This window comes from Sebastes fasciatus, chromosome 3 (genome assembly GCF_043250625.1).
Source record: "Sebastes fasciatus isolate fSebFas1 chromosome 3, fSebFas1.pri, whole genome shotgun sequence".
NCBI lineage: Eukaryota > Metazoa > Chordata > Actinopteri > Perciformes > Sebastidae > Sebastes > Sebastes fasciatus.
The window spans coordinates 32154888-32171405 of NC_133797.1; the positions used below are offsets into that span (position 1 = coordinate 32154888).

The 16518-nt window shown below is 37.1% G+C and overlaps 2 protein-coding genes across 4 annotated transcripts; one reads left to right on the forward strand and one right to left on the reverse strand.

Annotated features, from left to right (window-relative positions):
* Positions 1-2566: 2566 nt before the first annotated feature.
* On the reverse strand, positions 2567-11329 carry LOC141764782 (serine hydrolase-like protein). Its single transcript, XM_074630320.1, has 12 exons — positions 11123-11329; positions 9191-9334; positions 7858-7971; positions 7079-7120; positions 6968-6987; positions 6794-6868; positions 5690-5799; positions 5245-5324; positions 5079-5113; positions 4877-4953; positions 4676-4760; positions 2567-3480 (listed from the first exon to the last, which is right to left on the reverse strand). The coding sequence occupies exons 1-12, from the start codon at positions 11178-11180 to the stop codon at positions 3367-3369; spliced, it is 954 nt and encodes a 317-aa protein (XP_074486421.1). The 5' UTR covers positions 11181-11329; the 3' UTR covers positions 2567-3366.
* mb (myoglobin) lies at positions 9185-16333 on the forward strand. Of its 3 annotated transcripts, none has more exons than XM_074630321.1 (4): positions 9185-9321; positions 13976-14061; positions 15631-15850; positions 16007-16333. In XM_074630321.1, the coding sequence occupies exons 1-4, from the start codon at positions 9319-9321 to the stop codon at positions 16145-16147; spliced, it is 450 nt and encodes a 149-aa protein (XP_074486422.1). In that variant the 5' UTR covers positions 9185-9318; the 3' UTR covers positions 16148-16333. The 3 variants fall into 3 exon arrangements, with proteins under 3 accessions (XP_074486422.1, XP_074486425.1, XP_074486424.1); XM_074630324.1 differs by lacking the exon at positions 9185-9321 and adding an exon at positions 9363-9496; XM_074630323.1 differs by lacking the exon at positions 9185-9321 and adding an exon at positions 13221-13377.
* The last annotated feature ends 185 nt before the right edge of the window (positions 16334-16518 follow it).

The window sequence follows — 16518 nt, forward strand, 5'->3', positions numbered from 1 at the left end:
TATCAAACCAGGCTCACGAATTTACGATAAGTTTTCTAGTGAAGTAGCAGAACTCGACTTGTTATGATTTCCCTTTGTAGGGTCTGTCAGGCAGTGACACTATTAAAGCCACAGAGGGTAGAAATGGAGCAAATATGTTTTAAAAAAGTTATTTTTTAATAAAACGGTCACTATATCCTGTCAGTAGTGCATGAGACAGGTAATCTGAAAAAAATCCTGTGTCCTCCAGTGCTCCTAATGGCATCTGCAAGATTTCACAGACCGGAGAAAACAACCAATCAGAGCTGAGCTGGAGCCTGCCGTTTCTGAGCAGCTGTCAATCACTCGTGAACTCTGATCAAATGGTCAAACTAGGCCGCGCTGATCAAATACGAATCAATATTCTGTTACTGTAATGCCTATTTCTCACCTCAAATGTTTATAGAAACATCTTGTAGTGTACTGTTTAGCTGTAAAATTAGAAAGTTTGTGACCCGGCAGCCATGTTGAGATCAGTTGAGCAAATACCAAGCACCGCCCACCAGCTGGAGCACAGCCAATAGGAACGCTCTCTCTCTCTGAAATGACCTGTAATTGGCCAAAAATCTCCCATCATGGACTCGATTTTTTTAAAGCCTGAAAACAGAGCCGTGAGGAGGTGCAGAAGTCTAGTTTTCTCTCAGAACACTTGAATTACAATATGCTGAAATATTATTATGGAACTTTTTCCCAATGATGCCAAAAACATTCTGCCTATACGGCAGGTTTCAGCGGACAGATGTATTTTTCCCATGGAGAGGTTCATCTTCTAAACTGCCAATAGTCTTTTAGCAAGTATCTCTGTCTGCATTTACCCAGCCTTTTGAATCTGGAGCTTTGGCTATTATCCAATGCAAATATAGATATATATTTTTTTAATTTAGATTATAATTTACCTGGAAAACAACAAAGGTACAACAATAACATTTCAGAGTAAACATTGACACCAGTTAGCCTGTAAAATACATTAGAATGCTTTTAATATTTAAAATTAGATCACAGAAAAAGCAACCATACAAAAGATGATGATGGTCCACATTAAAATGGTCAAAGATTAAATTATTAAGATTTAAGGATTTGCAGTTTCCAACGGATAATCCTCCAAAATAAACATTTAAATGCTGTATTACTGAAAACAAGCTATAAACAAGATATTGTGTAACAGAAGTTGTGAGTCCAGACTCATCCTCTGCTCTCACTGTGGCACTCGGGTACTCTTTTCTTCACAGCTCACTAACTTTTGAGATTAAACATGAGGATACACAAACTTCAGAAGACGTCGTGCAACTGCTAAAATATTAACAACAGGCAGCAGACTTCTGAGACGCCTGACCTGCCACATTGCATTTCAAACAACCCTCAAAGGCAGCAGCTTGGAGGTGATATAAATACTATGTGCATACACACAGCAGTCTGTACTGCAGGTTAGCAGGAAGACAACAAGCTAAGAGGAGAGTTCAGCAGCCTGAATAACTCAATAACTTTATCACCTGTACAATATAATGCAGTCCAATACAACAACTCAGCCATAGAGTTTTTGTTGACATTGTCGGAAATGTGTAAATTCAATTATATGTTATTAGTGAGGTCATAAGTAAAGGAGGTGTTGCATTGGACTACATTATAATGAGAGTTTGTTTCTCATGTTTTTGTCCTCCCAATTTAAAAACACAAGGGGGGCAAAATGTCTCATTGTTTTTATTGTCATTTGTAGAGCGGCATCGATTAATTGGTAAGTTGTCAACTATAAAATTAATCGCCAACTGTTCTGATAATCGATTTGAGTAATCTTTTAAGAAAAAAAAGAGTAAAACATCTCTGATTAAAGCTTCTTAAATGTGAATATTTCTGGTTTCTTTACTCCTCTATGACAGTAAACTGAATATCTTTGAGTTGTGGACAAAACAAGACATTTGAGGATATCATCTTAGGCTTTGGGAAACACTGATTGGCATTTTCACAATTTTCCGACATTTATAGACCAAACAACTAATCAAGAAAATAATCAACATATTAATCGACAATGAAAATAATCGTTAGTAGCAGCCCTAGTCATTTGATACATTGTTATTATAAAAATATTATGGCCAAAGAAATCCAGTTTTGTGGACCTTGAGATGAGTTTTTAGGGTCAAGTGTGTTTAGATTGAAGCACTTTCACATTACCTTCTTTAAGAGTAACTTAACACCCTCTGAAAATCTGAGTCTTTGCTGACCTCCAGTGTTTTATCCTCTCACCGTGCTGCAGGGATGCACAGGTGGACCTCAGGACCCCCGTGCCAACATGGTTGGGTGTAGTTACAGGTGCAATAAAGCACACTTCTGACCACACCCAACCACATCTGTCAGAGGTGAAACAGACTTTCAACATTCAACCAGAGGACAGAGAAAGTCTGCTTTTTATACTGGTGTTACTTTTCTAAAAGTGTCTTTTTAAATGGAAATGTATCTATTTTTAAACATGAAACTGTGTCCATGTATGGATTATAAACTTGTCTTGCCTTAGAGATATTTGTAGTCCCTAGAAGATGAAACCAAGAGGCTTAAATGACCCCCTGACTTTTAATCTAACACCAGGTTAAAATGTACCTGTCCAACACGTCAGTTCATGACGGGACACCTCGAACATTATTGACCAGATTCCCTTCATTGCCACCTCTACTATTAGATAGATAGATAGATAGATAGAAAGATAGATTGATAGTAACTTTATTGATATTAGTCCTACTGGCAAAGTTTGTTGTTCAACAAAACAATTTCATTCAACAAAAAGAACTGTCCGTGGTCAAGTTACATTGTGGGTAATGTAGGTGCCCGGTTTTAACAAGGAAGACGAATGAGTGTAATAGAGTAAAGATGATATCTCTGATTCTGCTGCATCAATTTTGATCCTTTTTTTTTTTTTTTAAACTGTCAATCGTGAGTCCAACTGTATTTTAGGAGTACAATGCTCCTAAATAGGTGGAGTACACTTTTGAGAAAATGTCTCTCTGTTACTTTTCACTGTTTCTTTGTGAAGTAAAGTGATGTGTTACATCATTGTCATTTCTGTTTAGGTACATACAACACCGTATGAAAACATCTGACCAACACAGACTTCATATGAACTCACTGAATTGATTGAAACTGGTTGTGAATGATATATGTTTTGGCTGTTTTTTTACATTAGTTGATGCTACGATAGCTGGATGACAGATTTTAACACCGAAGGTATGTGTAAACAGTACAGTATGAATACAAACAATTTTTTAAAAAGTTATTAAAAATCAGCATTGTAATATGACTTAAGGCAAAACGGAAATATTTTTTGTGTCTTGGCTATAGCTTCGAGGTCTTTCCATTGGTTAGTCATGCTGGCTGTGTCAACACTTTGGTCTGCAGGAAGTCAGACACAAGTGGAGCAACGACTTCGGGATCATTCAGATGGATGTGATGATCGCCTGGTACTTTCACCACCGTGTGCTGAAAGAAACAGACAGAGACAATTAGATGAGTGTGAAGGATTTAAATGTAACATTTTAATTTGCAATAACAGATTTATTTAAGGGGAAGCGGAAACAAGTTGTGAACACAACAATGACATATCATCACCTTTTAAGTTGATCTGGGGAATTTGTTAGCAAACAGTTATGGATCAACATTATCATTCATTTGGAGCCGTGTTTCGTGATGAATCTAAGTCCGATATTCACTCTCTTTTAGCTCTGTTTTGGTCTCCACCAACTCCTGAGGGGAATATCTGTCTCTTTGGCTGCTAAATGTTGCACTCTGTTCACCAGCTCGTCGCTAACTGTGTCTGCCGTTTGTTGTAGGTAGTGTACAGCAGGTTTTTAGAGACACTATGAGAGTGGTGAGAGTGAACCAGAACAGTTGCAACAGCTAAACAAGGAGCTGTAAAACTATAAAAGCTGCGTAAAGCAGAGGGGAGCTGCAGATTCAGGTGATAATTCTCTGTTGGTTCATCATAAGGCTGGGCGATAAGGAGAAAATCTAATATCACAATATTTTTGACCTAATACCTCGATATCGATATTGCGACGATATTGTAGGGTTGACTATTGGTGCGTTCAAAAAAAGATCCTATTTACACAATGAGATTTTTCATGAATAATCATCAGTAAAACCAGGAAAAGACAATACTTATGCCATATTATGTTCCAAAATCTAAGAGGATATCTAGTCTCATATTACGATATCGATATAATATTGATATATTGCCCAGCCCTAGTTCATCAACACCAACGACCCCTTTCACAAGGTCATTTGACACATTTTTTTATAGAAATATTGATTATAGCCACTTAGTATTCTGACATCCCGAGCTTCTCTTTTGTTGCACAGCAGCTGATTTTTTTGTGTGTCACCAGCTCACTTGGAGAGAGATCCTCATTAGAGAGTTGATGCACATCTTCTGTTCTCTCTCTCTCTCTCTCATCAGCAGCACTTGACCAACCTCCATTATGTAGGTCAGCGTTGAGGTTCACAGCTATAAAAGATTTCTGCTGCCTCTGAGACATTGAGCTCGTACTACGCAGCTACTTTTTGCATCTGTCTGTCTACTAGGCACAATTACACATAGAGGCTTAACGGCTAAAAATAAACACAAAGATGCAAAGCATACCTACTTAACAGAAACACCCTGTAAAAACACACTCACATTTCTGTCCCTATAGGCCTGGAGGATTGCTGATGTAAATTTGTTATCTGGTTCAGCGTATAGTTTATCAAAGCCGTCCTCTGCTCTGGAAAGACAAAGAAGAAAGAGAAGAAAAAGATTGTATGCATACTAAGTGAGGTACAATTTACTAGTGAGATTAGTACATGTAATAAGGAAGTGTGAGGTGGAGGAATAACTTACAGAATAACTAGAACGGGGGCTTCTATTGCCGACTGGAATGCCAGACTCTGCTCCAAACTGATGCGCACTATATTTTTCTGAAAAAAAAGACAAAACAATACAATGTACAATACTGTAAATGTGTTTTACGGGCTGCATACGACACCTGTGGGAGGGATGAAAAGCCAAAGTGTTGAGTTGGTGCAGTTCAGCAAAAACCTACCAGATTAATACGAACGTCTCGGGTAAACGCCACACCTGCAAGAGAGAAACACATCATATTTTCAGCATAAGAGCAAAAACGTGTTCAGAGAGTGAACTAATTTTGTTCTATGTGGAGCGTTCATGACAAGAGAAAGATAATGAGGTATAAGAAGATAATGACGTACCTCCTTCAACTTGAACTAGACCTCGCTCTAACAGGATGCTCACAGAGCGTTCAGATAGAGTCGGGTTTGCAGCCGACAGCCTGAAAGACATAAAAGGCTTTTTTATGGTAAATGGACTTGCATTTATATAGCGCTTTTCTAGTCTTCCGACAACTCAAAGCACTTTACACTACATGTCAGCATTCACCCAGTCACACACACACATCTAAATAGTCATTCACACACCGATGGCACAGACTTCAGAGGCAGTTTGGGGTTAAGTATCTTGCTCAAGGACATTTCGACATGTGACCGGAGGAGCCGGTGGGATCGAACCACCGCCCTGCTCTTCCCTCTGAGCCACAGCCTCCCCCTTTTTTTTTTAGAAAACAGTTGCACAAACAACATTTCTGGATGAGTGAATGTTCAGTAGTGTGTTTAAAACATGAATAAGAAAGTGTCACACCTCTCTACTGCGTTTTCATACGAGTAAACTCTTCTCTTCTTCTCCTCTGTCGTTTTTTCAAACTGAACCATCTGATCGATCCCCTGCCTTGTCACTTTAGACATTTCTTTCTGCAAGAAAACACATAAATGATGAGAGACGCAATTCAAAACTACTGACAGGAGTGGATTGTACAGCACAGCTCTTTGTGAAATATTATGGAGTCAGGCAATAATATTATATGAATGCTTAGCACCGTCCCAAAGGACAAAACTGTGTCAGATTCAATTACTCTAGTGACTAAAAGCTTCACTTAAATGTGATGCCTTTTAAAATGTTAAACAACCTGTACAGTGTTGCCAGATCAGATTGACAGTTTCCAGCCCAATTCAATAAAACCTTGTCAGAAACCAGTGTAAAATCGTAAAACCATTACTTGCGCAACAGAAAACACATCATAGATATACAAAGCTTCATATCTGCGTCAAATAATTAAAGATAAAATGTTAGATAAACAGGCTATCGCAACCCACAAAGAATGCAGTCAGACAACCAAATATACAAAGTCCCATGTGAATGTCAATGATGATGACGTCGAGGTAACTAGTTCCTCCCTTATCCCTAAAGACGATTGAATACAACTCATTGAGACTTGAGATTTTTTAATATCTTCTGAGGCCTTTTTTCAGGAAGCTAAATTCAGTGATTTTTAAGAATTGTATTCCTGGAGAACAGCAGCTTTCTCCTTACAGATGAGACAGGAAGCCATGAAAAATATGTCTATTAAATCTGTCTGTGCTCGAGGCTCTAGGTTTGCCAAGAGACATTTTCATGACTGGTAGTCGTGCAGATAGTTTGGTGTTAAATGTGAAATAAAAAGCCAACTTCTATGGTCTGATTTTAAATGATTACTTCTGTAGTAAAAGACTCGGGTAAACCTAAAATAACAATAAATTCTCAACATGAGAGGACTTATGAATATGTTCTGAAGCCTGGTGTAAATAAATGTAATGATATTTTGCATCACAACTTCAAAGTACATTGTATTTTTCTTCACCCTTAACTAAACAACAAACTACAGCCCTGTAGTAACTGTAGTCTGGGATTTATAAACTGTTGAAGTACCAGATCTGTAGGTAAGAATCCATAAGAGTCCAGCAGTACGACAGCATCCACCATCTCTGGATACAGAGCACTGAACTGTGGAAGACACAATACTGAATACCACACAGGAAAGCAAAATAGAGTCTCTACAGTCAGTATATATAAATAGTAGCCTGTCATGACACCGTCACTTACCATTCCTGCAATGTTACCACCTGAAATGGAAAAAAAGAGAAAGTTTACATATAAATATAACAAAAAACAATAATTTTAATTGCTCTAACTCTGCTGTAAAGCTGCACTCACCCATACTGTGGCCTATGATGGAGAACTGGCTCCACTGCAGAGCTGTGGGAGGAATTTCACAGATCATCAACCAGGTTCAGCATCTCATCACAGACAATACTGAGACTGTTTCTTAGTTGAAAGACAGCAGCACTACTGTGGTTTAACTGCAATACAGATGCACCAGAGCTATAGATATATATTTAAAACACATCACAGTAATAATCATAGTTTTTCTTTCAAATATTAATATATATTTTAATGGAAAATGTGTGCAAAATCACATTATATCTTTGATTTGACAAAAAAAACGTCAATTTAAAATCAATATCTTAACAGGAGCTTTCAACTTCAGTCTTCAGAGTTTTATTGGACATCACTTGCCATCATCATCTTCGAAAAAACTGTAAGATGTGGTTGACAGCTCAAGAAAGAGTTAGTAAATGGACCTTGAGTTAATATTTTTTGGGTCAAATTACTATTTTCAAGGTCAAGAGTGAATTTTCACTCTATTTAATGTTTGATGTATTAAACTGTGTTCAACTGTTACACATTAATCAGGCAAAGCTCTTCAAATCTGTAAAAGAAAACCCTTCAATAACTAAATAACTCTCAGTTTATAATCAGAATCTATTCAGAATCATTCATTTTGGTTCATATGTTCATATAATCAAGATATTTTGCCACTGAAAGTCGATGAATTATCACCGAGCCCCAGCACACACTATATCCCCACAGAGTTCTAGCTTGGCTGCCTGAATAAACACTGATGTTTGATTTGAATTAGTGGACTCACACACCGTCAATGACTCTGCGTACGTCCATCACATAATAAGGAAAAGAGTAGAAAACTCCAGGACGACGATGTGATGACAGACCGTGACCTGCCAGGTCCACCGCCACATATTTGTACTCTGAGAGGAAGGACAGAGAGAAGAGCCGAGTGTCAACAAGTCATTGTCGCATTATTTCCTTAAAGCTTCAGTAGGTTAACAAGTTTTTGGCATCACTGGGCAAAAATTCCATAACAACCTTTCAGCATATTTTAATTCAAGCGTTCTGAGAGAAAACTAGATTTCTGCTCCTCCTCATGGCTCTGTTTTCAGACTTTAGATAAATCTAGTTAAATACGTAAGTAATGAATTGGTATTCTGGATTGATAATGAATTTGTATTTTGATAAGGATAATTATATCAGTAATTAATTTACATTTCTGTATGACGGAGATAAAAGGTAATAATTATAGTTAGACAAATTTAGGAAAATTAAATAGAGTATATGTATAGCTCAATAAGGAAGCTGGTTAATTATTAATGAATGACTTATGGAGAAGGGGTGGGATTAAATAACTTTGTACTTCTTCTCACTCCTTTTCGAATATGTAAATCAAGGCATCAAGTGATTGACGATTTCTTTTTCTTATGCTTTTCATTGTATGTAAATACTACTTCTTTCCGGCTGTCCACATGTTCGAAATACATTTTGAAATGAAATGAAAAAAAAAAATACTACATTCCTGTCTACACTTCTGTGTACTTATAATACCTCTCATCATGCATATACATACTATATCCTGTTTACATTCAGTTTTCCCATCTGAAATACTGCCATCAACTAAATTACAAATTTACATTACTATATTATATTTACTTATGTTTATATTTATTTTAACTGCACTATTTTATGCCTTAGATTATCATTTTGCTTTTACGTTTACTTGTGGGATTTCCCCTTTTTTATATGCTTATATTATGAGCATCGTTGAAGGAAACTGAGACCAAAGATTTTCATTGCCAACGACTGCTTTGCTGGAATTGACATAAGACAAATAAAGAACCTTGAACCAGAAAGAGAGAAGAGCAGTGTTGATGTATACTTCTGTATGTGTTCACATGAATTAAAGGAGAGAAAGTGATGAAAGGTTCAGCCTTCAGTTTCAATGACATTGATTGAGAGTTTGTCTCTTAACAATTAAGGTATAAAGCGCCCAAACTGTGAGTTTTGTGGGTTAGATTTTTACTTTTTGAAATAAAAAAGAGACATGTGGCCAAAACTTTAGGGTACAATATCAGTGTGAAGAGTTAAAACTGGGGTGTTGACAGTAGTGTTAGGTCTGACATGAACAACAATTACCTTTGGGTAGAAGGGGAATGAGGGTGTTAAATGTGCCACAATTGTCAGCCCAGCCGTGCAGGCACAGCACAGGACGACCGTGATCAGGACCCCAGACTTTCCCTCTGATCTCTCCCCATGGGACCTGGATGGTGAGCTCTGAAACTGGACCCACAATTAACACTCTGGTTTAGTGATACTCATGAACAGCTGGAAGCTCTTCTGTCGTCTACCCTCTGTAGACCCAGTCTGGTGGCAATATTAGTTTTCATCTTACCAGTAATATTAATAAATATTAATATACACTCACTTCTCCAAAAAGAAGAGGTTTGTGACCAATGTTTGCTTTTAGGAGCTTCTTTTGTTTACTGCTGAAACAATTAGCTGATTAAGCGATTAGTCAGCATACAGAAATTCATTATCAACGTTATTGTCATCAGGATTTGCTGCTTTTCTCTGTATATCTGTATATCTGTATGATTATATGAAATGTTCTGGGCACAAGTTGTTGCCAACCCTCTTAAATTCGAAAATATGACTTTTGGATTCCCAAATTAGTGCTGCAGCAGATCAGAGGCCTGTACTACAAGGTGAGTTCAACATACCCAAGGTATCTTCTCGTTATCTGGCTTCACTTACCCTAACAAACGAGATCTCGCTAAACTGTACTACGAAGCTGGTTATCAACTCGGTAAGTCAACCAAGAGTTTCTTTGTCTCGTTACTAGCGCGTTCACATGAACGAGGAGGTGTTTGCAGCATCTGAACAATCACAGACATGAACAAGACTACTGACAGACAGGCAGAGTGAACTATATTAGACAAATACGAAGAAATTAAACACATAATCCAGACTAATAGTAACACAGTTGAAGCTGCCAAATGCAGGAAGAACAGCTGGTAAAAGAAAAAACTCCGAATGCGTAAATTAACAGATTTATGAATTTAACGGGATACTCAAAAATAAAGTGTACTTAACTAAATATAAATATAGTTTACGAGAATAATAGATGAATGGAATACACTTCTTTTTACCCTGCACATTTCTACTGGCGTCTATGAGTATTTAAACATCCTTTCACCTGCTTTCCCTCCTCTCTGACGGTGTGAAACGGACTCAAGAGCAAGTAAAAATAAATAAATATAAAAATATAATTCAAAGCGGTAAACACTCCCAACATAAAGTCAGCTGTCCTCCCTGTATTTGTCAGTTTAAACTGTGTTGTTTTTAGTCTGGATTATGACTTAAACTTCTTCATATGTGTGTAATATTATCATACAATCACCGCACAGAGCTCTGATTGGTCAGTAGGAAAGGCTTTCATAGGAGTTGATCTCTTATCTGGAACATAACCTTTAGCCGTTCATCATAAGTAACCATGGTGATCTACCTAGATAAGAAGTGAACCAGCTTTGTAGTACTGAAAACCCAAAGTTAACCCTGAAGTTACCTCGATAACCGCAAATCCTGCTTCGTAGTACAGACCTCTGCTCTTACTGCTTGTTTTCCTGCGGTCTGTGAAATCTTGCAGATGCCATTAGGAGCACCGGAGGACACAGAGGATCATGATTTGTTTTCAGGTTACCTGTCTCATGTACTACTAAAGTGACCATTTGTCACATTTACTCCAATCTCGCCTACTTCAGCTTTAATATGTATACACTGGTGCTATTTCTCATCCTCATAATAATAATAAATCTATGAAAACATAAAGTCTCTGCCCACATTTAACAGTCTGTATCTATCTATAGTGTTCACTGTGTGTCCTGTATCATTAGTTTGAAGTTGCCTCAGTCTGCAGCTCACACAGAAGCATGTATAAAACTACTACTAACAACTCCAATTCAACCTACATTAAGCTACACACGAGTTTTATCTTGTCTGTAACAGTCAAACAGTCTGTTAGCTAACAATCACTCCTATGTTTCCTTTATACAGATAAACATTAGTTACCTGCTTGTTTCATTGCACTGGTTTGCAGGTGTCTGACTCCTTTCAAAGCCTGTAGCATGTTGGAGAACACCTCTGCTGAACAACGGATGTAATTTAAACCTATAAAAGTAAGAATATGTTAAAACTTGGAGTTTAAATAACCTTATTTAACAGCTTTGTTTTGAAGGGTGAAGCTCAACGCCGGTTTTCCGGGTGTTGAAAGCCCACGTGACGCTTCCTAAAGATCCTATTGGATAAACGGAAATCTCGAACTCCTGTCTGGACCAATCAGCGTTAAGAAGAGGAGGGACTTACCTTTCACACTAGAATACCAACAGAACTTATTTCTTTATTTATTTTAATACAATTTATTTCAAAAGTTCAATACAGTAGATTCAGAAATATTTTCAGATTTATCATTACGATTCTGCAAATATATTTTACAGAATTAAAATAATATAAAAATAGAATAAATTATACAACAAATAAAATATAAGGAAAGGAAAAAAATGAATAAAATAATAAAAAAAAAATATATATATATTTGTTTATTTCAAAAATAAATTTGAAATGTCTAAACAATAATAGTTTTTGCCAATTTAGAATTTTTTAGTTTTAGGTTTTCAATTATAGTCAAATATGTTTTTAAAACGGTATCTTTAAAAATATAAAAGTAGTAGTAATATAAAAGGAGGGTATTCTTTTAAGACATATCATTTGATGAATATAATATTTTGCAAATTAATTATATAAATCTCATCTGCCGAAAAACTGTGATTGTTCAAAGTGAGTCATATTTCAATTACATGTTCACAAGTGTTTTTTCTTCAATTCTTTTTAATTTTCTTCCTCAGTTTTTCTTCAATTCTTCTGTCTGAGAGTCACTTTACTTCTCCAAGTTCAGATAGCTCAGCTGATAGAAAAGCTGCTCCATGATGGTCTGAAGGTTGTTAGTTTCAAATGTGCATTAATTATAGAAGCAGTCATTGTCAATAAAAATCTTGGGTCTCAAGCTCCCCCCAACATTGCTAATTAAAATATGTATAAAAGAAAATCACATAAGTAAAAACAAAATGAGAATCTAAGACATAAAATAGTGCAAGTTAGAATATAGAGATAACATAAAATGTATTCACCAATCTTATTAGTTTTAAGATAAATGTGTTCCTTACAGCTTCTACTTTGCACTTAAAGAGGTGTATAGCTGAATATCATTAAAGTTTTGGTGTATTTGGGTTGTTACTGACCCTTTCATTTTAAGTTTATAAAGTATAAAAAGCTATCACTTCTATCCATTATTACTACCATGACATCAGCATTATGTTATCAGCTGTGTGCATCTGTATATCTTGCCCTTTGTCACCTTTCTGTATCTATAATAAGCCATAAAACAATAGTTGTACTACATATTACAGTTAACAATATAGTTACCATGAAGTACTTACTGTAAGTAATAAAACCTTGGTCAAAGTCAAACAGGCCTAATGAATTATCAGTAGTGCGAAATACTGTACATACACCTGCACAACATTATAACAAAGAAGTATTTAATCTATTCAATGTTCAGTAGCTGGTTTGCTTGGTGAAACAATAACAACATCTAGTATTAATGTATGTGCTAACGATTAAAAAGAGATAAAGATTTATATTTAGTAAGTTATGTCTTTCTTTTATGCTCAGTAGCCAGTCTAGATCGAGCTAAAAGTGACATAGCTTTATTAATATAAACGTTATGGACAAAATATTAGAAATACCTCTTTGAATGTCTTTAACACAAAACAATTCAACAGCACCACAAACTACAACAACCTCCGAGTTGACCAAGAAAGTTGACACTATGCTCTTTAAAATGGTTTCAACAAAAACATTATAATATATAATAATACAATTTTTAAAAAGTAGGATTTACTGTATTGCAGGACTGTTATATTAGACTGCATTAGTTTTAGCTAGTAGTTTAGTACAGCCAGTACAGTCAAACCACTTCACAACACTTTCGATCTATCTCCTTTATTCAGAAGAAATCAGATGAGATTTTGGACACATAAAGGCTCAGTGAGGTGCAACAGAAAATAAAAAAGATTCACCAGAGTGACACATAATCATATCAGAGACGATGTGAAGAGACGTGCGGTGAGAGAGGTAGATGGACGGGAGGGCTGGAATAATTTGGTGACAGGACGGAGGGAGGGCGTATAAAAGGTCAGCTTTGAGGGGGGGAAGTCAGACAAAGAATAATTTAGTTTAATCACACAGGATATTTTACATCTTGGCAGGTAGGTACTGTCTTTCTTTTTAGTTGTTTCATAATTGAATCTTAGAATAATTCCCATTTATTGATCAAAATGTGTTGATTTAGGTTATACTTACAGAGGATAAAGCTGATAAAAAAAGTAAATATAACTGGAAAAAAAACACAATAATGGGTTCATTAAAGCAGAATTTGATTATAATTTGACATATAATGCTTCTTTGGTTATTTATCACACATTCAGGATGCAGAGAAATGTTTTTGAAGAAATACAGCAGTTTTTAAAGGCCAAGGTCATCACATCAGACCTATTATAAACAAGAAAAATACGGTTTGGAGAAAAAAACTGTATATTGAAGAGAAAATATGACATGCCCTTTATTACCATGTGATAGTGGGCAGCTGAGGTAATGTATTTTTCTAGTTAGGACATGTCCTTAAAATAAGTGGTTCATGGCTGCTGGCTAATCGGATCAAAATGAGAAATACTGGAACAACAGGTGTATAATCATGTGATCACTTTGTTTGTCTTAGATTGATTGGTAGACTTTTGTGTACTGTGACAGGAACTGTTTTTACTCCTCCAATCAGTGTTTTTGTGACCCGTTTCTTGATCTCCACAGATCATGACTGACTTTGACATGGTGCTGAAGTGCTGGGGTCCAGTGGAGGCAGACTACGCTGTATATGGGGGCCTGGTACTGACCCGGTAAGTGCCTCTGACAAGAAAAGATAACTCTTTCCGGTTGGCTAGGTGGTTCTCAGCGCTGTAGAAAGTATTTTGGAAACCTCCCTTAACTGTTTAACCCTCCTATTATCTTTGGGGTCAATTTGACCCCATTCAATGTTTAACGGCTGAAAAATAAATGATTGACATCATTTTTTTTGCTTCATATTTAATGACTTTTCCTAATTTAATGGGGACAACTGGGTAAACATAAAATTAACATGATGATACGTTTTCAATGTCCTGTACACATGCTGTACGCATCTGTGTTCTTTGGGGTCAATTTGACCCCAGGCTGTTTTAGCTGTATAAAACATATAAGAAATATCAACATTTTACACACATTTGTTTTGGTTGTTTTGGATGATATTGAGGTCACTATAACATGCAATTTTATAATCTTCAAAAAGCTTTAGGGCCCTAACCTAACATAACCATAACTGTAGTAGTGACAGTCTGATTCCCTCCCCCTATTCCAGTCCCGCCACAAAGCCCACCTGTTCGCCTCAGCCTACTCCTAGCCCCCCCTCCCCGTACCCATTTGTCAGTGTGTATGAATGAGGGTGCACCTGTGTGTGTCGTCTGTTTGTTTCACACCGTCTCCCCCGATATTGTAAAGCGTCTTTGAGTTCTCTAAAAGCGCTATATAAGTTTAATTTATTATTATTATTATTAGTGCGAGAACCACTGATAGTTCACACGACATGGGGGAGGGGAAACATCATTCTCGCGAGAACTTTGATATTTCCCACGCTGCGGGGGCGGCAAAATATGGTTTCCGTGAAGATATTGATACTTCACACAACATAGGGGTGGAGCAAACATATAAAAGCTTGCACAGCAGCCTTCTAAACCATTTCTCTTGGTGCTCTGTGTGCTCTCTCTTTCTGCTCTCTCTCAACTGAAAATGACTTCTAAGGAAAGGTTTTCTGTCAATGAGGTGTTGTCACATCTCTTTGACCATGAAAGTGACATAGAGGAGAATGTGTCTGAGACAGAGGATGATGTTGAGGAGGACCCTGATTATGAGGCATCCTCCTCTGATGAGAATGAGACCCTCAGTGTTGACCCTCCTGTTGTCTCTCAACCACCAGCAAACACACTACCTTCCAAAAATGGAAAGTTATTATGGTCCGTCTCCCCACTTGAACAACAGGGTAGACTTAGTGCTGCTAATGTCATCTAAATGGTTCCAGGCCCCACCAGATACGCTGTCAGCCATGTCCAAGACATAAAATCTGCATTTGAGCTCTTCATAACACCATCAATCGAAAAGCATATACTTGAGATGACAAATTTTGTTTTATTTAAAGGGCTATTTAGGTAGTCAACAAACAAACATAAAGTACCTGACACATAAACTTCGGTAACAATTTTAATTATAATCATTTTCTGGAGTTTTAAATTGCTGGGGTCAAATTGACCCCAAGGATAAAAGATGTTAGTAAATTTGAAGGTAACAGGAGGGCTAATCATGTTTCATATTCAGTTTTATTTCACAATGTGAGGACGTGACAGTGTGCTCAGTGGTTGAGTGTGTTATCTTCACAGTTTGTTCACAGAGTACCCAGACACCCTGAAGCTGTTCCCAAAGTTTGCCGGCATCGCCCAGGGTGACCTGGCTGCTGCCCCGGCTGTTTCTGCCCACGGTGCCACTGTGCTGAAGAAACTGGGTGAGCTGCTGAAGGCCAAAGGCTCCCACGCTGCAATCCTCAAATCTCTGGCCAAAAGCCACGCCACGAAGCACAAGATCGCCATTAATAACTTCAAGGTGAGCCGGATGTACACGAGGAACTGTTTTAGTGGTTTGATCGATTCTCAGATAGTCTTTTTAACAGGAAGTCCCATTTGTTGCGTCCCATCTTTTGTGTCCTCCAACCCGATTTTAAAGTAGTTTGTGTGATTTTTCTCTGTATTTTCTCTTCAGCTGATTACAGAGGTCATTGCTAAAGTCATGGAAGAGAAGGCCGGACTCGATGCCGCCGGGCAGCAAGCCCTGAGGAACGTGATGGCTGCCGTTATCGCTGACATTGAGGCGAACTACAAAGAGCTGGGCTTCACCGGCTGATATCACACAAAGTCATGCCAACGTCAGATGAAAGACGAGAAAATGGCCTCAGATATTACTATAGAGTTCATAGGAAACATAATGTATGTTTTATTGCAGCCTGATTGTGTTAGATTGTGTTTGATGGTGCGATTGTGTCCACCGCTGTAGCTGCTCAGTAATAAAAATTTTTTTGTTTCAGTTAAATGAGATTGATCTTTTGTCCAGGATTCTTGACTAACAACAAACTTCTCATATATGACCAATAACAAATCTGTTGCTCTACTCTGCACATTATTTTTTAGTCACATTTCCGAGGGTAATAGAGTTGTAAATCAGTTCTGTTAAAACTAAATGCTACTCATTATAAATAATAAAGGGTGACTTCATTA

Coding starts and splice junctions, on each gene's coding strand:
- mb (XM_074630321.1), top strand. Junction 14,062..15,630: donor GGGGGCCTGGTACTGACCCG/GTAAGTGCCTCT, acceptor TTATCTTCACAG/TTTGTTCACAGAGTACCCAG. Junction 15,851..16,006: donor TCGCCATTAATAACTTCAAG/GTGAGCCGGATG, acceptor TTTTCTCTTCAG/CTGATTACAGAGGTCATTGC.
- LOC141764782 (XM_074630320.1), bottom strand. CDS start 11,180: ATGCTACAGGCTTTGAAAGGAGTCAGACACCTGCAAACCAGTGCAATG. Junction 7,121..7,857: donor CGTACGCAGAGTCATTGACG/GTGTGTGAGTCC, acceptor TTCCTCCCACAG/CTCTGCAGTGGAGCCAGTTC. Junction 4,761..4,876: donor GCCCCCGTTCTAGTTATTCT/GTAAGTTATTCC, acceptor TTGTCTTTCCAG/AGCAGAGGACGGCTTTGATA.